Raw genomic sequence first — 27,091 nt, 5'->3', positions numbered from 1 at the left:
GAAAGAAAGAAAGAAAGAAAGAAAGAAAGAAAGAAAGAAAGAAAGAAAGAAAGAAAGAAAGAAAAGAAAGGGAGGAAAAAAGAAAGGGAGGAAGAAATAAAGGGAGGAAGAAAGGGAGGAAGAAAGGGAGGAAGAAAAAGAAAGAAAAGGAAGAAAGAATGAAAGAAGAGAAGTGGAAAGAATATACAATGAAAAAAGAATGGTAAAATAAATAAAACATAAGTAAAGAAGAAAAGGCGAAAAATAAATGGAGAGTAGAAGGCAGTAGTAGAAGGGAAGGCTTAATTAAATGAATGAAGGTAAGTTTTCCCTATTATTCATTTTCATATATTGTAAGAGTTGATGTCAAGAAAATTATTTAATTGTTAATTGTGGTGTGGTTGTGGAGGATTTATATGGGTTTAGCTGAACACTATTTGTAAATCTATTTGTATGTGAAAAAGAAAATATGCAGTTTTTAAAAGCATCATATGTTGCTCATTCTTTCAAATCTAGACAAGTGACAAGATACTGACAATAGTGAATTGAGAATAATCACTAGTCAATTTGTAGAACCACCTACTCTAAATTCTTTATACTCTACAAAATGCATCTATCAGAAATGAAAAACAATAGAAACTAAAGCACATAACTAAGTCATTATGGCATGTGCAGAGTTTTCATTCAATTCTAAAAATAATAGTAGTTGATTATAGTAGTTATGATAATAGAAATTCCCTAATAAAATGAGAACCATCCATTTTAATTGAACCCCTATTCATTTTAAATTACAACTGCCTGCAATGGGAAAATGAAATAAATGAAGTAAATTTAAAGGGAAGCAAAATACAAAACAAATCAAAATTAGACATATAATTGAAAGTATTCAGGAAGGTTTTGGAGAGAAGATCATGAGTAACCGTTCTTGGAGAAAAATGGAGTACCTGACAAGCTATCATAGAATTTATCTAAATCTTTCTCATGGGCGTGATAGTGATAAAACCAATTATGATAAGTGGTTACTACGTGAACATAATATAAACAAACCTTTTAAAACACTTTATTACAGAATAAATTTTCACATAAATTTTAGGGCCAAAGTGGTGGCACAAGCGGTAAGGTGTCTTTGCGCATATTAGCCTAGAACGGACCTGGGTTCGATCCCCCAGTGTCCTATATGATCCCCAAGCCAGGAGCGATTTCTAAGTGCACAGCCAGGAGTAATCCCTGAGCATTACTGGGTGTGGCTGAGAAACCAAAAAAAAATTTTTTTTCACATAAATTTAAAAAATTAAGAGACTACATCAGTGGTGTCAGTGGTGTAAAGAGCGATATCATTAAATAAACAAACCAAAGTCAACAGCACTGAAAACAAGTCACCCAAACTACAACAATTAAACTTAAAATAATGTCTGTTAAAGTGGAAGGTTGGGGTGATGGGCAAAAAAAATGAGGAAATCTGGGAACTTTGGTGGAAGGAAGAAGGCACTAACTGGTATTTGTGGTATGAGCGCTGAAACAAAGCGTGTCTAAGACCCACACTATGAATAACTTTGTAAATCATGGGACGTTAATAAATTTCTTTTTAAAAACATAAGATGCTTGCTAATAAGTTACATTGCCAAGTTAAAGACTAACTTCTAAGGACTCTTGCATCAGAAATTATCCAAATTACTAAGATGTGACTTTTAATTATTTCATTAAATTTTAGGGGATTGGGGTTTTGACTCACATGTAGAATATTGCTCTACAAGCTTTTCAGTCATGAGGCTGGAAGTTTGATCTTCAGTACATTACCACCCTACATGCTGAGTACATCCTGGTCTCTAAACATCCTCCACATCTACCACAAGCTGGTAGATGCAAACAAAATTTATGTTTGCAAGAGTACTTTGACTAAGCCTGGGAACATCACTACCAAGAAGTATAACCCCATTATTGTAACAACAAAAAGGAAAATTCCCTGAGTCTGTTTCTTCACCAATAAATTATAATCACTATAGGCATGCGTCTCTAGGAAAGTTTTGAGGACTTAAATGCATTTTCTATAATTAAGTATATATGAATATATGTGTTTATGCGTACATAATACTGAAAGATAGCACCTAATGAATGTAGTTCCCATTAACTATAATCAGATCTTATTAATTTGAAATAAAGAAGCTAAAATCAAAATATGTAGGATTTACTCTATTATCACATTAGTGAGAACAGCCCACTTTGCCTGAAATGAGATACAGACTATAAATAAGCTATATAGAAGCAAAATATAGGATGTAAAGGATTCGTTAGAAGCTATTTCATGGCCAAAGTAGGAAATATGTTATTCAAAAGAACATACATGAATTTATGCATTGAGATATGAAATGACCTGTAAAATCACAGAAGAGTAGCATCTACAAGAGATGTAAACAGGAGAAGAAACTTAAAATTTAGAAGTCATGCATATAAGGTGGCCCTTAGTCCAGAGGTATCATTAAAAAATATTAAACAGTTGATCACATATATTTGCTGAACAACTTTATTTTTTTCTATGGAACTTGAGATACAATCGTAAACTCCCAATCTTTTTTTTTATTAATTTTAAATCATTTTTATTGTGACCAATGTGAATTACAAGTCTTTTACAGTTATACTTAAGGTACATAGTGACAGTGAATTACGGACATTCCCACCACCAATGTTGTCCTCCAGCTTGGTTTTAAAATTTTATTTGTTTAAACTCCACATATAAAAGACATCACAGGGTATTTATCAGACTTACTTTACTTAGCACCATTACCTTGCAGTTCATCCATGTTGCTGTAAATGACAAGATTTTATTCTTTTTTAAATATACCATTTCACTATCCTATTTATCACATAAAATTTTACATTTTATTTATCCACTTAGCCATTTAGGTACATTTAGGTTATTTGAATAACTTGACTATTATAAACAATTCTGTAATAGGCACGGAGTCACTTGTTTGTTTGTTTTTGGCTAGATAGTGTCTTAACTTTGCATAAATACCCAGAAATGGGATTAATGGATCTTAAGGTGTTTCTCTTTAAAATTTTTAGGATACTCCATGTTGTTTTCCATTACATCAATTTGCAGTCTCACCAACAGTGTATAAGGGTTCTTTTTTTTTTATATACCAACATCTGTTATTTCTTGTCTTTCTGTTAACAGTCATTCTAGTAGGTGTGAAATGATGTCTTTGCTGTGGTTTTAATTTGCATTTTCTTTATGCTGAAGATTTTCTTATGGACCTGTTGGTCAACTGTATGCGTACTTTATAGGAATGCCATTCAGATTCTCTGGCCATTTTAAATGGGACTTGTTTAGTTCTTTAGCTAACAATAATCTAAAAATCTCCTTATCATTAACTTGATTTGCAATATTTTCTCCAACTCAGTAAGTCACTATTACATTGCTTATTTTCATTTATGTACAGAAGTTTTACTTTGATGTAGTCTATTGTTTCTTTTCTTGCCTATACTTTTTGTGTCAGAGTGATGCTCAGGGCTTACTCCTGGCTATGCGCTCAGAAATTGCTCCTGGCTCAGGGGACCATATGAGACACTGGGGATCAAACCAAGGTCCATCCTGGGTCAGCCGAGTGCAAAGCAAACACCCTACCACTGTACTATTGCTCCAGCCCCAGATTTTCACCATCTTGATTAAATTTGATTAAATTTAGCCCTGCATAAATTCTTATTGATTAAATTGTAAATACAATTTTCTTAGTTTCTCTTTCTGATACTTTATACTAATTTTTATATATTGGTTTTATATTCTGAAACTTTATATAATTTATTAGTTATTTTAAATGTTTCCTACATTTCTAAGCTGATGTCATGCATGTAAATTGTTGTAAATATTCTACTTTCCATTGCATTATGAATGTCAATTTTTTTCTTCTTTTGTTCTCCTTTTTAATTTTTTATTTAAACCATAGAATTTATTAGTTCTAACAGTTGTCTTGGGCTTTTAAAAAAAAAAAAACAACACATAATACCTTGTTATATTTAAAGAGTCAGCAGCTATACTTCATTCCATAAAAAAGAAAATAAAAGGAATTCAAATTGCAAAGAAAGCAATTTTCTTGCAGTATTGCTCTGGTTTGGACTTCCAATTATGAGAATATTCACAATTGTACTCACTTTAGATGGAAATTTTTCAATTTTTCAATATTTTGATGTTATTTTAAGGTCTGTCATATATGTTCATTATTACATATCAGTACAATCTACTATACCCATTTTGTCAAGTGTTTTTAATTAAAAAAGTGTTATATTTTGTCGAGTTATTTTTCTGCATCTCTAATAAGATAATTATTTTTATCATTTTCTTAAATTAGTATATCACATTGATTTCTGGCTGTTGAACAATATTTACCTACTTTGAATTAAACATACTTGATTGTGGCATATAATTCTTTTAATAAAATGTTCTATTTAGTTTATCAATATTTTGTTGAGGATTTTGCATCTAACTTAACGATATTAACCTTTAAGTTTCTTGTAGTTTTTTTTTTTTTACCTGATTTTGATAGCAAGGCAATGCTGGCCTCTTCTAGAGAGTTTATTCCTTTTGTATAATATATGAATATATTTTATATTATATAAGTAATCATACATATATATTATCTAACAACTTAGAAAAAACTTGGCACTGATTATTTGAGTGTTTGGTAGAATTCACTAGTTCTAGGCTTCATTTAATTGGGTGATGGATAATTTTTACTATTACTGATTTGATCTTTTCAATGGTAATACAAATTTTCTATTTATTCGTTATTCAGTAAATAGTGAGTTTTTAGTGGATATTTGGAGTATTTTTAGAAATGTATTCATTTGTCTTATATTGACAAATTGGCATTTTATTATTCATTGTAGTCTCATGAGGTTTTTTTTCCATTGTAACAGTTGCAATGTTACTTATTTAAGTCATGATTTTATTTAAGTTCTCTCTCATTTAACTTAGAAAATCTAGCTGAAAGAATATCAGTCATGTTTATGTTTTTAAAGACTCAATTGTTTCATTGATCTTTACTTACTGTCTTTCATTTGTTTCCATTATCTTTATTATGTACTTCCTTGTACTAACTTTGGTCTTCCATAGTTCTTATTCTTATTCCGTTGTATACAAAATTTGTTGTTTATTTATGATCTTTCTTTTTTCTTAAAATAGGCCATTTTACTGCTATGAAATCCTTCTTAAAACTAATTTTGCTGCATCCCATACATTGTGGTATGTTGTATTTCTACTTTTCCAAAGAAAAAGGGTTTTGGGGGGTTTTTGAGGGGGCCACACCCAGTTTACGCTCAGGGGTTACTCCTGGCTCTGTGCTCAAAAATCACTCCTAGCATGGGGGAACATATGGGACACAGGGGATTGAACTGGGGTCCGTCCTGGGTCAGACGCATGCAAGCAAACGCCCTACCGCTGCGTCACTGCTCCGGCCCCACGAAAAAGATTTTTATGGAAATAAATTTAGAGATAGAGATGTGAGAGATGTGAGGAGAAGAAAGAGAAAAAAATCAGTTCAAGAAAATTCATGGCCTTCTCCTTAGTGGGGAAAAAAAACTTTATTTTTATTTATTTGTTAATCCATTAGTTTTTCAGTAGCATTTTCATCTTCATATATTTATAAATTTATAAATAAATTATGTTGTATTCTTGTAATTCCTTTCTGGTCTTATATCATTGTGAACAGAAAACATACTTGATATGAATTCAATCTTCTTAACTTTTGTTTTGTTTCGTTTTTGGTCCACACCCAGCGACACTCAGGGATTATTCCTGGCTCTACACTTATATATTAGCCCTGCAGGCTCTGGGGACCATATGGAATACCGGTGATCAAATTCTGGCCAGCCTCCTGCAGGGCAAATGCTCTACCCACTGTGCTATCATTCTGGACCCTAATTTTCTTAAATTTTTTAAAAATTATTTTCTAATTTAAAATAAGACCTATCTTTGAGAATATTAATTTCCCACGTGCATTGAAAAAGAATGTGCATTCTGCTACTTTTGTATGAAATGTTCTGTAGATATCTGTCAAGCCCATCTGGTTTAATGTGACATTGAAAGCTGATGTTTCTTATTGATTTTCTGTGGATATCCACATAATTACAAAAAGATTCTCTTTTGTGATGAAAGATTATGAAGGAAAAGTGTCTCCCAAATTTATGAGTTCTTTTATATTTTTGTCTTTTTTAAATGAGCCCTATATGAGCCTTAAGATATTTGATACTTCTTCCATTACACATTTTTCTATTTCCTACAGTTATTTGTATTTTTCTCTTGATCTTCTAGTTTCAGTCATTTGGTTCCAATTCCAGTCTTTATTTTTGTTAATCATGTATACTCCTATGTATCTCCATATCTCTAACTTTGAGTTTATATTCCAAAATATAGAAGCATAATTAAGTACTGTATATATATTTTTTGTTTGTTTGTTTTTGGGCCACACCCGGTGACGCTTAAGAGCTACTCCTGGCTCTGTGCTCAGAAATCACCTCTGGTTTGGGGGACCATATGGGATGCGGGGGGATCGAACCACAGTCCGTCCTAGGTTACTGCAGGCAAGGCAGATGCCTTACCGCTTGTGCCACCACTCTAGCCCCTGTATATTCTATTTTATTATAAAACAGTAACAATTCCTGATATACATAAGATGAAATAAAAAGAACAGCTCCTTGATGTCAAATGACAAAAAATTTTTAAAAAGAACACACACTCATTACTTTGAGGGCAAAAAACATTTAAGTTACTTCAATTATTATATTCTTCTTGTATCATCAGCCATCACTTGTTCTCTTTCAACCTTTAACTATAGGGAGGAAAAATCATGGTAAGTTAAAACTTGTCCTGAGTGAAATATATCATCCATAGCTTGGTAAATATATCCAAAACATTACAAGGTGGTAAATACTAATTTTTTTTCTCCTGAAAAAAAGAAGACATCAAGGAATAGAGTCTAACTCTTGTATAATACAACCCATTAAAGCTTTCTAAATCAGCCAAAGGCTGTAACTAAGCAACATGATTCTTCGCTGTGCTCCAAAGGGGGGCTGCCAAGGATCAGTAGCCTCATTTCTCACTGAAAGCTTTGACAAGTTTCCACCATATTTTATATAATTGTTGCAGAGGGAATGCCAGATCAGATCTGATTTGCTGTCATAATGGGATTTTTCCCACATAAGCTAATGATGCAAAGCTATATTTAAGCCCCTAAACGTCACCCTCAAGCACTCACTGTATTTTCTGATTGCTTCTTATCTTAAGAATTAGACAAGTAGCAATTTTTCTGCTACTGAACATGACAAAAGCAAAGGTTTAAAAGGTAGATTGTTTTTTTTTCCTGATTGGCTCCATTATAAATTTAGCTACATACTCCAAATCTGTCCAATAACTTCATTTTTCATCAGTGTTCTCTCACTGAATTGAAAAGATCAAGAAAGTTGGGTACTTTGAGTTCAGTACTGATGATGATGCAGGCAATTCAACCTCTTGCACTATTTCTTCTCCTATGCCCTGGTTTTGCAAGCTAAAGATCTCCACTTCTAGGCTTGATCCCACTTGACGACTAGGAGAAAAGTTTGGCAGGATTTTAGATAATTTGCCCTCTGCAACAGGTAGAGCTTACACATCTATGTTGATTCATAGAATTGGCATACTATTTATATATTGTCATAAACAATGGAGCCCTGTAGATATATTGTAATTTGTATTCTACTTTACTAATTTCCTATATTCTAATTTGTACTCTTCTTTACTATTGGGAATGGGTTCCTTTCCTTAATACCTACACTTTTGTAAAAGACATAGTTCAGTGGAAGATAGTAGTTCATGCAATACATAGTATGTATGTACGTACCTTACATGTATTAAATATCTAGCAAAGCAAAACAAAAAATAAATAAATAAAATAAAATTATCCTTTTAGACATTGCCTAGTGTTTATAGCTAATGCCCAAACAATATCTATAGACAACCTTATCTTTTAGGTCCTGTTTCAAGAGTCCTACCACTTTAGATCATTGCCATACATAGAGCATAGAGTGCCACCACTGGCAAGAAAGCTGTTACTACTAGACATATATATACAAGATGAAATTCCTTATAGAGTGGACCCATGGTCTCTTCAACATTTATTTTTACTACATTTTAACTTTAAAAGGTAGGTCAATTCTTCTATCTGCACCTCACTTCCCACACAATATTCAAATATACTTCTTCTGTGAGCTTCTAAAAGTAGAAGAAGAAAATAATTGTTGTTATTTTTAAATCATAATACTCCTCAGATGGTTTTCTTTCTGGATCAGATTATCCCAGATTCACAACCTAATGTCAATTAAACATCTTTTGGCTTTTTCAGCTCACTGCCATAAAAATGTGTTATTTTTTCATAACCATCCAAAAGTGCATAAAGAGTAAGTAAAAATTAGGTCCTATGGCTTGGCTTCAGTGAATTTGAGAACAATGAATAAGAGTGTACTTCATTATTATCATTATTGAAAAAATTCAAGTTTGGCAGGCACAATCCATTGCTATATTAAGAGCCTGCCCTGTGCAAGGAAAATGAGTGTATTGCATTTTGACAGTGTCATCTTTTATTACTAACCCTTTTAAAGTACATTAGTACTATAAAGCCTTAAGGTTGCAGATAGTCTTAAGAGGTCCAACTATAAAGTCAATGTTGCATGAAGTTTTTATGAACCCTGAAAAATACTGTGAAGTAGTAGCTCTCATTTTTGAAATACCAAAACTATAACATCTTCCCAAAGTAATATGGGACTGATCCACACTGACATTCAAAATTATAATTTTGTGTATATTTTTATTCTCAATTTGTAAATAATTCTGATTGCTGTGAACTCCCATTAAGCTTAATAAAGCTTGGATCTTTCATAAAAATAATGCAAGTATCCATATAGCAGCTCTTTTCATATTTGAAGACCATTGTCAGATATTTTTTGTTTTGTTTGCTTTATTTTTTGTTTTTGGGTCACACTTGGTGGTACTTAGAGTCTCTTCAAAGGTCTTTGTGTAGGGTCTAATTCTAAAGTGCTCATGAAACAATTTTTTTCAGTTATTCCCTGAAAATAATCCTCATTTCTTTGATTCTTCAAAATAAAGTTTCTTAATTTCAAATTTTCAAATTTTATTTAAAACTTCAAAGTCCCTAATAGAACTAATGTTTCTTCTGAAAGGATATCAATATGTATATAGAATTTCATATCAACATAATATTTTATATGTTCAATATAGAAATATATTCTATATGCTAAATATTCCATTTCTACATACTTTTAACATTAGAGGTAAAATTTAGTATATTTCAAGTATTTTCTGCTAAGCTAAGAATAAATATAGTGAGATGTATATCTACCAAGATCTAAAAAACAACCTAAGTTAACTAAGTTGGTTTTCTATAATTTTGTAGTTATATCATATTTGCTAATTCATATCAAACATTCAACTATTCTTCAAAATGTTCACATGTGCTACATCTAAGCTATATCATTTTTCTAAGTTGAAAAAGTTTTTAATTTACATTCAGGGTCTTAATTTTGTTCTTAATGTTTCATTTTCATGAACATGATCGTTTCTTCAAGTCATCAATATCTGTTTAGTCTTCTATTTTGTTTTGTTTTCTGACCACACCCAATGGTATTTAGGGATTTTTTTTCCAGATATGCACTCCAGGATCACTCTGGTAGGTTCAGGGGGACCGTATGGGTTGGTAGGAAACAAACTTCAGTTGACTGTGTGAAAAGAAGGTGCACTACCTGCTGTACTGTTTTACTCTGGCTCCTTATTCTTTGATTAATCTGAGATTTTTTAACTACTTGTCCCTTATGTCACTCTTTATAAAAATTGATGAACATTACAATCAAAAAATTACAAACAATTCTGACATTTATTGCTTATTGACCACAATCTATTTCATATTTTCCTAATAGTCTTAACTGTCTGTGCAAAAAATAAGAATTCAAATATAAAGTATAACTCCTCTCTTCACTGAAGAGCTTCCATATTTTAACATAATTACTTAATGTAATGCCCATGTGCCATATATAAACAACAGCCAACATAGGGCAATATCCCACAATCTCTGCTACTCAATTTCAATGTTAAATGTAATTTAATTTGTATTTTAATTTCCTATTTAATTTCCTACATCTTGTTACATGTATCTGATATATAGACACATATGTACAATATAGAACACAAGTATTCTATTATAATAATATATTTAATTAAATGTTCTACCTACCTACCATGAACCAGTCTTCCTTGTCCTGATCTTTATTGTGTTTGGGTATTATTCTATTTTTATAGCCCAGAAATGAGTGTGATCATTTTATGTCTATCCCTATCCCTCTAACTCATTTCATTCAGCATAGTATATCCATCCATGTATTAGAAAATTTCATGACTTCATTTTCCCTTTCAGCTCCATAGTATTTCTTTGTGTAGATATACCATTGTTTCTTTATCCACTCAGTGGTTGCCACAAAGAGTTGGGTAATGGAGTTGAGGCAGAGAATGGGCCATTCCGACTATAATTGTTGGAATGATCACTGTGGACAAAACTGGGTCCTGAAAGGAGGTCAAGTCATATGCATGATACCCTTTCAGTAATAGTATTGCAATACAACACAGTGCCTAAAAGGAAAAAGAAGAGAAAGAAGAACATGTCTGCTATAAATGCAAGCAAATAGGTGTGGGATAAGGATAGAAAGGAAAATTGGGGGCATTCGTGGTGAGAAATGTGCACTGGTGAACGGATGGGTGTTGGAAATTGCATGACAGAAACTCAATCATGAACAACTTTGTAACTGTATATTTCACAGTGATTTTATTTGAAGAATAGTTTTGCAAGTTTATCACTAATCTGTTTTCTTTTTTGTTTCTTTCTTTCTTTTTTCTTTGGTTCTACCAAGTGGTGCTCAGTAAATCCAAGGACTACACCCAGTGATACTCAGCCAACCAAACTGGTTAATCCTCAGGAATGCCATGCTTCTCAGGCCTAACACTGCTGGGTGCCATTAGGGTCACACCCAGTGGTGCTGGGGTGAGGTCATGAGTGCTACAGATTAAACTCAAGTCTGACATGTATGTGTCTAATCAGCCCTGACTTATCTTTCTGGCCTTCATTATTTTCAATTAATATAGTACATTAGCAGAATGACTGCATATGCCAAAGTTCATTTCAAGTTTGTACTTAAATATCCCTTAATGATTTTAAGGATGATGCTACATATTCTACTATGTGAGGAAATTTAGGGATTATAAATTTTAACAATCTGAGTGATTTCACTCACAAACTGAAGCAGAGCTACTCATCTAGTAGCCATTGTTGCCATTAAACATTTGAAATCTGACTAATAAGATCAAGATCCTGAATTCTTAATTTAGTTTAATTTTAATCCATTTAAATTTCAACAGTGCCGTCTGTTTCATGATTTGATACTGAGCAGCACAGATGAACAAGTGAGCAAAAATACTTGTAAATCAGAGTCTTTCTAGAAAAAGTACAAGGGCATCCACAGATAAACACTAATTTGCAGCTGTTTCTAGGCAATTTCATTCAATCTGAAATGGAATTAAACAAAATATAACTAGAAAAGTACTCTACAACCTACTCTAGCCAAATGAGTAAACTAGAGTCTAAACTAAACTAGAATATAAGAGGATTTGTTGGGGCTGGAGAGATAGCATGGAGGTAAGTGTTTGCCTTGCATGCAGGAGGACAGTGGTTCGAATCCTGGCATCCCATATGGTCCCCTGAGCCTACCAGGAGCGATTTCTGAGCGTAAAACCAGGAATAACCCCTGAGCACTGTGGGTGTGATCCAAAAACAAAACAAAACAAAACAAAACAAAAATTTGTTCAAAAGTAATGGGACTACAGAGATAGTATAGGAATTAAGAATATGCCTTGCATAAGAACTGACCCCAGTTAAACCACTGGAACCACAAGATCTCCTGAGCATAGTACCAATAGATGTAGTCCTAATGGCTTGTTTTTGTATGGGGGAAACACCTGATGGTGCTTGGGATGTGGTGGGTGTGCTTCCTATGTCACTCAAGGACCATATGATGCGGGGAGCAAATCTGGGGCTCCCACATGCTAAATAAGTGAGCCATCTTCTTAGTTTCCTTCTATTGCTTTTAAATTTCAATTTATCACCATTTATATTTGAGCATTTAAATAGAGATATTATTTTAAATTATAAAGCATTTATAGTTCTATAAAATGACAGTGTACGTGACCTGAAAATCATTTTTCTCACATAGATTTTCTATGTCAAAGCAGCCTACTCACCAACAGAAATTAAAGATTAGTTATGCATAGCTCTTTACAATCAAAAATGCAAAAGGGGTGAGACAGAAGGTAACTGGCAATCTGGCAATCTGGGATTGATCGCTGGAATTCCAAGACCTGCCAGGAGTGATCCCTGAGCACTACCAGGTGTGGCCTTCAAACCACAACAACCAAAAAAAAAAATCAAATAGGGTCTGGAGAGATAGTACAGCAGGTAAGGTGCTTATTTTGTATGCACCCAATCCAGGTTCCATACTTACCATCCCCAAGAATCTTTCCTGAATGCAGAGCTAATCATACCTCCTGAGCACCACTGAGCATGGGGGGAAAAAAAAGGTCCAAATATGCTGACTATTCTTTGTTGGCATATGGTTGTCAGTAGTGTCTATGCAGCAGGCTTTTTTAAATATATATGTTATTCCTTCAGAGTAAAAGTGACACTTTAATAATCCATGAGAAAGCCTTTTAAAGCAAGTATTTTGAAAATGGATATTTGGAAATGTTTCTAGTGTTATTTGGTTTCTGTTGCCAAAAACTATAAATACTCACAGAGCCATATAACTTAAACTTAGAAATAAAATTTCCTAATCTATTTGAAAAATATTCCTTGAAAAAGCCTGAGCAGATTTTTAGCCTATTCTTTTAAAATAATAAAAATGTATAGCTTTCTAATTATTTTTCACAAACTGTCATCACGTAAGATGAAAAATTGCCAGATACAGCTGCAAAACATTTTCTATAAATACTTTACAAAATAGAGTAGATTAAAATGAAAAATGAACAACAGTATTCAACAAATAGTCAACAAAATTTATTTCCTCCATTTAGACTGGCATAGAATTATGAGGAACATTTTTAACTATGACTGACATTAAAACTAGGTAAGAAATGAAACATAAAAACCTCGGGATAACTTTTACTAGAAATTAAACTATGATTTTAAGATATGATGATGTATAATCAACCGATATATTAATTCTAAAAAAATGTCTAAATCATTTGTTAGTCTTATTAAAGATATATTTTATTGTATAAATTATCAGGACTGGAGAGAACATGTATTGACTAAGGCACTTGCCTTGCATGTGGTCAAACAGGGTTTCCCTCAAGCCTCACCAAAAGTGATCTCTCAGAACAGAATCAGGAGGAAGCCCTCACCATTGTCAAATATGCTTCCTCCCCCCATATATATATATATATATATGTGTGTGTGTGTGTGTGTGTGTGTGTGTTTGTGTGTGTGCATATATATATGCATAATATACATTTAGCCACTATTTCAGGGGCTAGAACGGTAATATAATGAGTAGGATGCTTGTCATGCATGCAGTCAACACTGATTTGATCTCGAGCATCCAAAATGGTGCCCCAAGCACTGCCAGGAGTAATTCCTGAGTGCAGAGCCAGGAGTAATTCCTGAGCATAGCCAGGTATGATCCAAAACCAAAACCACAACAAAATAACACTATTTCAGGAATAGTAGAGATAGCTCCAATGGCACAACACAAGCCTAACTAATGGGAACAGTGCCCTTAAATTTAATCTCCAACACCACAGTGCTCCTGAATACCACTGATTATAGGCCTGGTTTAATTCAAGCACCAATGTAGTGTGACCTGGTGGCCCCACACACAGCTGTACCAAATATTAGATAAGACCCTGATAGAGCCTAGGCTCTAATGACTCCTCAGTCCTGCTAGTCATGGATCAGCATTACCAAGGTAAAAAAAATGTAATAGTTAAACTTGATCTCTCCCTCAATTCTCATTTATAATTATTATATATAGTTATATATAATACAATATAATTATAGTTATAAAATATGTGATACTTAAAATATTACAACATATTTTGTGATAGATTAAAAATAAACAGATTATCAATTATTGAAAGCTATCAAGCATTTTTACTAATAAGATATCACAATTTAAAAATTCAATGATACTTAATACTTCTTATTTTAACTAGTGATATAAAATTCAAAAAACAGGGCCTGAAGCAATAGCACAGTGAGTGTTTGCCTTTCATGTGTTTAATTGGGATTGGATCTGAGGCACCCCAGATGGTTCCCGAGTCCACCAGGAGTGATGCCTGAGTGCAGAGCCAGGAGTAAGCCCTAAGCATAGTCATATGTGGCCCCAAAACAAAACCCAAAGAAAACTTTTAAAACAAATATTGATATCAATTGATTTTAATGTTTTAATAATCATATAGAAGATTTGTATATTCAAAGTAACCAAAAATGAGAAAATAGGTCAAGTATCATATAAGTGCATTCTGTAAGAACCAAGGCCCCCCGGGTTGAATCACTTACCCCAGTGAAGTAGTTCTTCTTGAGACAGGTTTAAAGTTTACTTACTTTTCCACTCTGAGCTAAGGCAGAGAGAGTTAACTCAGAGATAAAATCAAAGTTGGTGCCCTCCAGGAATGAGGAACTGGGGGTTGAGTGAGTTCAGAATGTTCTCTCTGATAAGTCTCCCTTGACAACCAATGGCTCCCTTAGCAACAAAAGTTTGAATCAAAGTATCTCTTGACAACCGAAGTTTGAATCAAAATACCCTTCGACAACCAAAGTTTGAGTTAGAGTATCCCTTGACAGCCATGGTTTGAATCAGAGTATTCTTGGGCAACCAAAGTTGAGCCAGGAAAATCAGTGATTAAGACATCGAATTAAATGATTGTACTGTTACTGCTTGTGATTTCAATATAAACTGCTTGAAGATTTGACTCAGGGTCTTGGTCAACTCCACTGGTTGGATGAGACTTAGACCTCAGCTAGCCAAATAAACTTCATTTTGCAGTTTATACCATAGGAGGTGGTCTTTGATTCTTAGCATCGAACAGGTGTCAACTCAGTCCCTTATACTACTGAAAACATGGTCAAATTCATGTGGCAGTGATGTGATTCAGACAATGTCCAAAATAATTCTACATCCCAGTAAAGTATGTAAATTCATCTCCTTATTTCCTATAGCATTCAAAATATAGTCAGTATTCTCTGAGAACTCCTAATGGCACAAACTCGATGAGAAATTATTCTTCTTAAAATTTATTCCAAAAATTTCTAAAATAATTCTGTGACTTTTCTCATTAGTTATATACCTCTTGGCAGAGTCCAACATCAAACTTATTATTTTGGTTCAAGATACTTTGGAAGCCACAAAGTCAACACACCAGGAGGAAAATTGAAGTAGAAAGTTTATCTCTATCATAACTGAAATATATAACCTCCTTTTTAGTATTTGTAAGAAAAGAATGATAAACACTAGTAAGAGAGCCAGATTTATATTACAGAAGGTTAGTCCATGGGTCACCCAAGTTCAATCCCCAAAAGCCCAAGCCCATCAGAAGTGATGCCTCAGTACCACTGGTTTGGGCCCCAAAACCCAAAAAAATAAAATAAAATAAACACTCATGAGTTAACCTCTGCAGTAAATCCAGTAAATGTTTCTTTCTAATAACACAAATATCCTTACACTTTACAACTATGAAGTACATAAGGGCCAGGCATATGTTCAGCAGTAGAGCACTTGCTTGGCATTTGTAAGGACCTGGATGTGATCCCCAGAACAAGACAAAAAAAAAAAAAATAAGAACAAAAATGAGGTATCCAGTGCTTCCCTAAATGAGATTCTGGTCTCCATAACAAAAGATCTATGACATGGAACAAATCGCTCCTGGCTTAAGGGACCATATGGGACTCTGGGGGATCAAACTGCAGTCTGTCTTAGGCTAGCGCAAGCAAGGCAGCACACTCCTTACTCGTAGCACCACCGCTTCTGCCCCTGAAATACATTTTTCTTTCTGTTTTCTAGAGGAGCAGTAAAATCTTCGTGAGAATAAAATTCCTAGTCTACCATTCACATCAGTACAGAGAAGGAACTGAAAGACAAGTGTCACAAGACAATCATGACCTTCCTCAACTAAAAGATTTTACCAGATGATTGAGAAAGAAAAATGAAGAGCACGCTGGCAGCCCTGTGTAATTCACTCTTTAGCAAAGGCCCCATAAGCCAACCCACAACATCAGTATTTCCTACTCCCAATGCCAATACCTTAGTGAAGAAAGGGAGAGGAAGAATCCAGAATTAAAGTCAAAATTAAACATTTTGTGGAAGTAAGTTTTCATTTCTTTTCTTTATTCTTTTTTTATTTTTTGAGCCACACCCAGTGATGCTCAGGGGTTACTCATGGCCATGCGCTCAGAAATCACTCCTGGCTTGAGGGACCATACATGATATATATGGGGCTTCGAACCATCGCCTGTCCTGGGTCAGCCACGTGCAAGGCAAACGCCGTACCACTGAGCCATCACTCCGGCCCCAGGAGTAAGTTTTCTATTAATCCTCTTTGGACAACCTTTTCTAATAAGATTCAATGAAGGATACACATTTTCTATAAATTCGTAATATTTTCCAAAGTTTTCCAAATTCTTACAAACTTTTACCAATAGGATAATATTGAGTAATGTTCATTTATGTTCTCACATATAACCTCCAACATTAAACATTGCAATATTTTTCACCAAAATAGAGTTTAACATTTTATATCAAAATAAGTTTGCTTATTTTTAAACTTTAAAAAGAACTAGCACACCCAGAAAATTAATAGTACTGTTGAAATGAAAATCAATGTTCTTAAAGAGAAAAGAAGTGGGTTTTTTTGGGGTTTTTTTGTTTTGTTTTGTTTTGTTTTTTGTATATATGGCAATCTCATCAAATAAAAGGATGTGCTAAAAGAAAATAAAAACTACACCAAGAATATCAGAGGCCAGGAGCAAACTCTTAAAAACTAAAAAGCAAATAACTCCTTTTCTGGACAGATTGTTTATTGAATTTTCCCAAGGTACCAATGAAACAAGCCTATACAGAAATGAGATCAACAGTCCCATTATAACAACTGTCCAGAGGGAAACATATTCCAGCTCTAGCAAAATAGTAAGTCTCTATATATCATTGGCATGAAGTTCATAATCAGACTAGCGATCCATCAGATCAGTGACTAGAATTCTTATATTTAGAAATATCAGAATCACCCCAAGAAAAGTAGAGACTCATAAATGTTTTAAAACATAAAAAATTCAGTAATATTTTAACTCTTTTTAGTTAAAAAAAGAAATATTTTTAATTTTGAGGTGCTGGGGGGAGTGGAGGTTGAATAAAAGTATACATGAAGGCATATGGAGCAAGTAAGAGATATATAGAAATGTGGGTGTAGCAGATATTAAGTACTAAGGGATTAAGGGAATATGATAAAAATGTATGATGGAATTACAGGTATAAAGAAGGCAATGAGGGCTTATAGAATATGGGAAGAGTATATTAGAGTAAAATATATGAAGAAATATGGACATGTGTGCAGAAGAGAGAAGAGGTGGAAAATTGGGAAGACTTTAGAAAATGCAGAGTCAGGAAATAAGTGATTGTGTGTGGAAGGATATGTACAGAATATACACAGAAACCAGGCAATGGGCAAATATACATACATTTATAGCTATTAACATCCCGTGTCCTTTTTCATTCTGAGTAAAAGTACAAACAAGTACGTATTGTTAAACTTCCATCTGATTTAAAATTCCCTGCTCTAAAATTGTATTATGTACAAACATATTCCACAAAGAGAAAAAATTCAAATGAAAGAGTATGAGTACTTTTGATAAAAATAACCAATATATTTTAAACAAATTAAGCTAGCTTTCCTCTCATTTCATAGACTCAGAGTTGGGATAATTTAACCATTATTTTCCATTTGTTTCAGGGCACTTGGGTAACTCAGAGCTAAATCAGTACAAATGAAAGCAGGATATCATGGTATTTCTTTTTTGAAACTACAAAAGAAAATTTCTTTTCTAAACATATCCTCTTTATGCCAGTTCCTTACCAATCAGAGTTCCAAAAAATCAAGCATGAATAGGAGTTTAAAATTGGAAAATCATATACAAGTACACACATTTCCTTTTCAGATTTTTTCATAGTTTCCTCCCTTTTTTTCATATTTTCCTTGGTATTCCTTATGATTTTTCCAGCAGTATGTCTTAATCAATATTATGACTATCCCAATAGGCACCATGTTATCCAAAATGTGTATAATCTGGTTTAACTTTTGTAACTAGATTCTTACTTCAATGTTATTTTGAAGAATAGTGTCAATTTTCGACTGAAGCTAGATATCAGATAATTTTAGTTCAGCCTTCTTTTAGTCCTCAAATGAACAGATAAATTGCATTTTCCTTTTTCTCAGTTTACTTGGCCAGATTCAGATCTGCATCCACAGTTTTTTTAACCAGTAATATTCTAATGTGATACTTTTTATGAGCTTTAAATTTCAGAAAACTTATAATTTCATATCCTTACCTCCGAATTGTTAAGATGACATTTATGTGTCCCGGAAAACCAGCCATCACTTGAACATTGGTCAATATCCACTTTCTGAAGATTTATGTCAACTTTCATGACACCCCTTAAAAAAGACCAAGGAGAGAGAAAAAGAGAAAAACAAATTAATCTGAGCTATTCTCATTTATGAAGCTATATTTTATCCTAAAAAGTCATATAAATCAGCTAAAAGAATAGTAAAAATGTTCAAACTTTCCACACATACTCAACTAACAAATACCAAGATAGAAGCATTATCTCTACAACGGAATCAACAAGTATTAGTTTTTGTTTGTTTGTTTGTTTGTTTTTTTGGTTTTTGGACCACACCCGGTGATGCTCAATGGGTTACTCCTGGCTATGCACTCAGAAGTCACTCCTGGTTTGGGGGACCATATGGGACGCTGGGGATCGAACTTCAGTCTATCCTAGGCTAGCGCTGGCAAGGCAGACACCTTACCTCTAGTGCCACCGTGCCGGCCCCAACAAGTATTAGTTTTAAAAGCCCCCAAACAGGGATCTTGTATTATTTACCATCTTTGACCTAGTATATATTAGGTGCTCAGTATAGATTCAGAGATTGGCTAAAAATCAAATAGTATTGTTCTGGACATGGTATCAATGTGTACTCTAAAATAACACCTGCTCCCAATACTCCTATTAAATCAAACCATAACAAAAATTTAATATTAAAAATAAGCATTTTCCTTCTTATCACAATGGTCTTATACAATTCTTCAAATCACTCACTCCACACCCAAGAGTTTTAGTACCATATGAAAAATGCTGACTAGCACAATTTCACTCTAGAAGCAGAAACACTGCATTTTGCTTGAAAAGGATCCCTAAAAAAGGCCCATAATTAGATTCTTAAAGGTTTATTACATCCATCTGGCTAACCGGTACTTTTGCTTTTTTGGTTTATACTCTTATAAAGCATGCTGCTTTGTTGGGCCAACTCTAGAAGGCACTTGGGTGGACTATGGCAAAGTAAGTGATAACTAAAGGTCTCAGAAATAATGTGAGAATCCTGAGTAAGCTTGGAGATTTAGTGAAACTTCAGATGAGACCTTTATAAATTCAATTTGACATTTTGTCTTATGAGTGACCATGGGGTAGAGGAAACAGCCAAGCTATGCCTGGATTTTTTTATTGACTTGTATACAAGTCTGTATGCATGGGTTCATTTTTTATGATTAAATAATGATTGATTTTTTTATTTTATTTTTTGAAAAAAAAATTTAATAAAATCTTTATTTAAGCACCATGATTGCAAGCATGATTGTAGTTGGGTGTCAGTCATAAAAAGACACCTCCCTTCACCTGTGCAACATTCCCACTACCAATGACCTCCCTCCCTTCTTCCCCAGCCCTGCCTGTATTCGAGACAGGCATTCTACTTCTCTCACTCATTAAGATTGTCATGATAGTTGTTAGTGTAGTTATTTCCCTAACGGCAAGCACCAGTCTTTGTGGTGATTTCCATATTGTGAGCCAGTCCTTCTGGCCCTCATCTCTATTGTCTCTGGGCATTATTACAATAATATCTTTAATTTTTCTTAAAACCCATGAATGGGAACCTGGCTCTCCAGGAACAGGCCAGAGTATCTACCCCCAAGTTGGAAGGACATTCATTCCAAAGTATGTGTGCACCCCACTATTTATTGCAGCACTCAGTATAATAGCCAAGTCTTGGAACCAACCTTGATGTCCAACAACAGATGAATGGATCATTAAGGTGTGGTATCTATACACAATGAAATACTACATGACAGTCAGAAATGATACAATCACAGACTTTGCAGCAATGTGGATAGACCTAGAACATATTATGTTAAATGAAGTAAGCCAAAAGATGAAAGATAAACACAAAATGATAGCACTATTCTGAAGCACCTAGAACATACACCATACAACTAATACTCAACAATCAAATAACAGGGTTTAACAGGGTAGAAACCCCAAACACTGTAACAGTCAACATATACCAGAGATTAGTGCCCAAAACACATAAAAGAGGAACAACACAAACTCTTGACCACACACTATACCACAAAAAACCAGCAACAGCAGAAACAGCAGCATAAAAAGACCAGGTAAGTAATCAGCCTTATACTACAAAGGCCCATAATAAGCCTTTAGGGATCTTATACAGGATTACAGGTAAAGGATACCATGGGAAACCACTGACGCCAACGGAAGCATGACATAAAAATATGTTTTAATGCCTTAATCTTTCTATACTTAAAATAACCTCTCAGCTTTTCTGTCTACAGGCGTTCTTGGATACAAAATGTGGACAAAGATTTCATCTCGGGGCTCAATCACACGAGATACCATACCCAGCTTGCACTACAAGAATGTCCCGATAAAACTCTTTAACATTCCCTTTATCCCTAGGTAATACCTTCATTTAGGACTTGAAGCACGTGACCACCCAAACCACCGAAGCAGCAACTGTGACCTATAGACTTATACTCCAGGCCCTATTCATTGAACACACTCAAACAAACTAACATTCCCTCGCTCTTTTCTCTACTCTTCTCACTACTGTTTTTTTTCTTTTTCTTTTTTCTTTTTTTTCCTTTTTCTCTCCTTTTCTTTTTAATTTATTTTCTCTTTCTTTCCTGCCTCTTCCATATACTTTCCCCTTTCACCCCTTTGAAAATTCGACTATCCCTTCACCCCGCAATCCCATCCAGATTCCCCATATTAAAACTCTTCACCCTCAGTTCCTATTCCATTAGGCATCAAGAATGACCTCCTACCCCAGCGAACCAGTACCCAGCACCCAAGCGAAGAGACAACCAGTCAAACCCACACCTCGCCCCCCTACAAGAAAAGGCAACCAACTCCCCTGCTGACTCATGCTGCGTGGTCCTTCTTACCAAAACTTCCTAACAAGGACTGTTACTTGAAACCGGATTTAGCTCTACAAGTATCCCCCAATGCATGAACTCTTCCCAAGTCCTCCCTACCGCAAATCTTTTGCCAATCTCAAGAAGGTCAGGTTGGGAGATGAAAAGGTGCCTGGAAACCCACACACCACAAGAAAATCTCAAAAGACAATGGGAAACCTATACTACCATCATAAGTATAAGACCTGTATTACACTACCTCTTTACCTGCTTTTCCCCAAATGTAAGATACTTTCTTGCATCACCTTGTTCCTTTAATTAATTTTTTACTTCATTTCTTAAAAATCTTTTTTCTTATCATATATATACGTGAGCACATATTTTTTTATTTCTATTTTTATCCTTTTTGGGTGTGTGACATGTTTTTGTTTTCTTCTCTCTCCACCCTCAAATGCACTGGCAATATAATGTAGCACCATTTCTCCCTGCAAAGGCACACTAAAAAAAGGGGACATCTTAAGTATAAAAACGAGCTCTTATTTATTAGGGATAAGAACTCATACTTGTTTACAATACAGAGGTATCTCCCACCTTGAAAATATGTCACGTGGACCCAACTTAGACCCCAGGTGATTAGACACCAACCGTCCAGCCTTGAACTCTGGACCACAGGTATAGAAACAACACACTTCTTCACAACAGCCACAGGAAACAAATCTCAACCAGGACATCCTTAACAGTGCTAGGACACCAACAAGTGCCAGCCCTAATATGATACCCTGACAACGAGGAAAATGAGAACAACTTGACCTAAGAGCAAGTTATCCTACCTCACCAGCTAACAATAAGACAAAATCAGAAGACTTGTCACCCTTTGGTCTGTCCAAATGCCTAGATCGCGATTTACAGATTACTGGCTGACAGAACCATGGCCAGACTGTACGTATCCTTGCTCCAATAAAAAAAGCCCTAGTCTAGGGTGTGAGCTACGACCTGCATAACAACTATGATCCTTAGTTCCAGAGGTCTGTCTGAGACTATTGCAATGGAAGGGGACCTCTGGAAACATAATGGAAGACACTATCCCAGGCCCATCCTAGGATCAGCACAAAGACCAGGACTGCCAACCACAGAAGACAGATTAAAATGACACTGAGGGAACAGAACTTCTAGACCCACAAAGAAATACATAATCATAAGTTCAACTCCTTGACTCGTGAAGATACCGAGACCTCTAGATACAGAGGTCTAATGTTATCACCCAGGATGGAGCAGAAGTCTTCTATACACCACAAAAGCACCAAGGGAAGAGTAAATGAACCTGAAAGGAGTCTATAGTTAATCCCATTACAATATACTTCAAGGGTGGAGAAACCCGGTATCTCTTAGGCAAAGGAAATTCCTTTTCGAATGACCCCAATATTTACTGTGCATCTGCAGCAGGGGAAAAAAAAGCACAAAACAATTTTTATTATTATTTACTTATCTATTTTTTGTTGATTTCATTGTTGTGATTTGGCTATTGAAGTGGATGTCTCCATTTATATTTATTTATATATTTTCTTCTTTTCTTTTCTTATGTGCTCTGCCACATTTTTTTATCTCAATACCATGGCTTTTATATGGTGCTTACTCTTTTGTTTTATTTTGTTTTGTTTGTTTTTTGGAATGCTCACTGGATATTTTATTTGACAGTTCTTTATGTACTGTTGTGGTGTTTCCCTTCTTCTTCCTCTTCGTCTCTCAAACCAAGGATGAAAGCCTCTAGAAGGACTCCGCCCATTTCCGGAGTATCTGATTCTTTTTTCTTTTTTTTTTCTCTCCAGGTTATTACTTTTCTCTTCTTCAAACAAAACCGCATAACTTGAACTATCTAGTCCCGCCACCCAATTGGGTGGGGGGAATAAGGGAGGTACCAAGACCAAATAGGTATAAGACCACTAAGTAGTAAGCTAGGCACAGAGGGGACCACTTATTCTAGCAGCCCCAGGGGTAAGGGAAGAGGTTATGGGAAGAAGGACGGGAACGGAGGTGGAGGGAGGACAATTCGGTGATGGGGATTCTCCTGATTTTATGTTAATATGTACCTAAAATATTATTGTCGATGATATGTAAGCCACTAGGATTAAAATAAAAATTATATTTAATAAAAAAACCATGGATGAGTGAGATTATTCTGTTTATCTATGCCTGGATTTTTGATTCCACATATGCTACAAGATAATGGGTATGTGCTATTGTAATTCACAAAATTCAAGGTAAAATTTATATGGCAATATTAATACAGGTGGACTGTAGTGAAACCCTGACAAATTCCATGATTTTCATTGAAACAAATATTTCTGTGCTTCACCAATTTTCTAGTGAAAGATGTATCTAAATGCTTTCCTCTTTCTAAAACTACAGAAAACAAGCAGAAGTTGTTTGTTTTCTTATTGATGAGTTCTGGGAGTTATTAATATAATCTCTATAAGTTTTTTTTAGATACATACTATGCAAATTGTTTCTCTCTTTTAACATTTTTTCAGAGTAGAAGGTATTAAATTTTAGTAAAGTTTAGTAAAGTTTGTCTTGTGTGGGTCATATTTTTATAATGTTATCTCTAAGAAATATTCTCCTAACTCACATGAATTCCCTAGGTGCTTTCTTTGAGAAGTTTAATATCCCATATATGATCTGTTTTGATTAGGCTTTTGTAACAGATATAAAGTGGAATAAGAATTCATTTCTGGCATAATGATAATCAAATATTCTAGCACTATTAAAGATTTAAGTTCTTTATTGAAAAAAAAAAAAAGAAAAAGTAAAAGGTCCTTACAAAAGTTAATTCCCAAATTCAGAGCCTAAAGCAAAATTGAGAATTTATCCAACTTTATCTTAAATTCCTCCATTTTCACAAATTTTTTACATTTTCTTCGCTCTTTTCTATTTTTCACACTAACAGCATCATAAACAGCATAAAAAGTGAAAACATCTGTCCTATAGTTCAGGTTGTCCTATAGTAGGTTGAAGTAAAAAAAAAAAAATTTGTGGGCCGGGCAGTGGCGCTAAAGGTAAGGTGCCTGCCTTGCCTGCGCTAACCTTGGACGGACCGCGGTTCGATCCCCCGGTGTCCCATATGGTCCCCCAAGCCAGGAGCAACTTCTGAGCACATAGCCAGGAGTAACCCCTGAGCATTATCGGGTGTGGCCCAAAAACCAAAAAAAAAAAAAAAAAAAATTTGTCTAGACCATGAAACTTAAAGTTCTGTAATGTAATTTTTTTACTTGAGTCACTTTATTTAAGTAAACTACAAACACCCTCACTAAATCTCACAATAGTAAAATCACATCTATAAAGGTCTCATATACACTACAAGAAATCATTTTTATATTATTAAAGATACACAAAGAAAATGAATTCAAACTTTTAATACATACCTATGAAAGCTGTCAGAAATTTAAAAAATTACCAAATATATTACAAAGAAACAAAACTTAAATTTAAAATATTAATTTATGATTTCCAATAATGATGTTTTACAAAACTAAATCACCTCTCATAACAGGATGTGGTGCTATTAGTTCAGCAAACCTATTTTACCACTTGTTATGACTCATTTCTTTCTTTTCTCCTTTTAAGTCACTGTGAAATCATCTAAAAAAGTGGCTTAATGTCAGTGTGGCTTAATTTAGGGTGAATAAATTATTTACTTTTTTTTCAGGTTACATCGGTTCTTATTAAACTATTACACCATGGTGCTAACACACTCAAAAGAGACACAAAGCAAAGATATCAAAACCTTCTGTCAGAATTTAATGGTCCAAATAGCCAACCCAGAATATCTGTAAATAATTTTTCAGATAACTGAAATGAAAACTTAAAAAATTACCGAAAAATTACAAATATTTCCCCCAAAATAGGTTGCTTAACAAGGACTTCTATTGTAGACTTATTTTCACAAACTGAATGTTATTAGTGCCACAAACGATTGGATACTCAGATATGCCTTAACAATTCATTTTCTTTACTCCTTTAACAAATTGATCTGATGTGTGCATATCATTATAAGATGTGATAGAGATAAACTAAACAGCACTTGCAACCAAGGAGGTAAAAATGTTTAAGATAGTTTTAGGGGCCAGAGAAATAGTATAGCAGGGGGGGCAGTTGTTTTGGATGTGGCAGACTGGGGTTCATTTTTGAGCATCCTATGTGGTTCCCGGAGTACCATTGCTAGAAATGATCCCTTCTGGGCACAGAACTAGGAGTAATATCTGAATATTGCTGGTGTGACCAAAAGGAAAAAAATGAAGATTTCTTTTTTTAAGCATCAGAATGTTTTATCATTTGGGATATTTCATGGATTTCCTAAATATGTGTGAACCTGCTGACTATTTCTTACCAGAACTTCCATAGACTACTTTCTATATAGATTGTGTTAGTCATGCAAGCCTCCTTTTGGCTTTATGCTTTGGGCAATAATATATTCATTCATCCAAATAAAAATTAGATTTTGTGTCCAATTATTCTTGACTTTGAATAGACTAGTATGTAAGGGTGATTGCTGCCTTAATTCAATATAAGATCACAATGCAATAAGCAAAAGGCTATAATTCATTTTACAAAGTAAAAAGTACAATGTACAAAGTAAAATGTACAAAAATTTCTAACAGGTAAGGGAGATGAATATCCAACTTCTTACTAAAGAGTTGTTTGCTTAAGCCTCACTAAAGAGAGGTTGTTTTTTTGTTTGTTTGTTTGTTTGTTTGTTTTTGCTTTGGTTTTGGTTTTTGGGCCACACCCAGCGGTGCTCACGGGTTACTCCTGGCTATCTGCTCAGAAATAGCTCTTGGCAGGCACGGGGGACCATATGGGACGCTGAGATTCGAACCAACCACCTTACGTCCTGGGTTGGCTGCTTGCAAGGCAAACGCCGCTGTGCTGTGCTATCTCTTCGGCCCCTAAAGAGAGATTTTTAACCCAATTTAGAATTCCAAGTATAATTACAATAGATTCCTATTTACATTCTAAATTACAAATTATCTTGAGCAACATCAAATTTCCCACTGGATTACTGCTTCTCAGTACTAGAATCCTTGTAAATCTATCATTTGTTTCTAAGTAGTCATGAAAACACTTTTCTGTTCTACAATTGTAATAATGAGGTCAAGTGTTTCTCAATGATCCTCACACACTGACAAAACTGTCACAAAGATCACTTTGTGAAGCTCATTCAGGTACAAGAGCTACCTGGGACTCTAGAAGGCCACCACTAATTATTCTGGTCACCCTCCTGGAGAAAGCCCACTTAGGTATCTTAAACACTGAGAATTTGCCCTCTTAATTCCAGGCTCATCTTTGGGAACCAAAAAGCTAAAGGTAGACTTGACACTCAAAAGCCCAGAAAGCTCACAAGACTATAAGGACGTTGTGCAAAACTACTCAAGGTAATGAGCCATGAGTTCACCAGCTGGGAAATCAACGCTGACTCATCTTCATTAGCGCCTCAGATGAGTCAGGAGACCTACAAAGCCCTCAGGGAAGAAATCATAAACTTCCTTCAGTGGGGG

At 34.5% G+C, this 27,091-nt stretch overlaps 1 protein-coding gene across 2 annotated transcripts in view; it reads right to left on the bottom strand.

Moving 5' to 3' along the window:
- Positions 1 to 27,091, bottom strand: part of GPR158 (G protein-coupled receptor 158) — a 351,447-nt gene that overhangs the window by 292,055 nt on the left and 32,301 nt on the right. For both annotated transcript variants that reach the window (XM_049777750.1, XM_049777751.1), the window contains exon 2: positions 18,661 to 18,766. In XM_049777750.1, coding sequence (XP_049633707.1) covers positions 18,661 to 18,766 — 106 coding nt within the window. The remainder of the gene's footprint in view (positions 1 to 18,660; positions 18,767 to 27,091) is intronic.

Source organism: Suncus etruscus, chromosome 7 (genome assembly GCF_024139225.1).
Source record: "Suncus etruscus isolate mSunEtr1 chromosome 7, mSunEtr1.pri.cur, whole genome shotgun sequence".
Classification (NCBI taxonomy): domain Eukaryota; kingdom Metazoa; phylum Chordata; class Mammalia; order Eulipotyphla; family Soricidae; genus Suncus; species Suncus etruscus.
The sequence above is the reverse complement of the archived record's forward strand: the minus strand, read 5'-3'. Positions and strand labels throughout refer to the sequence as shown.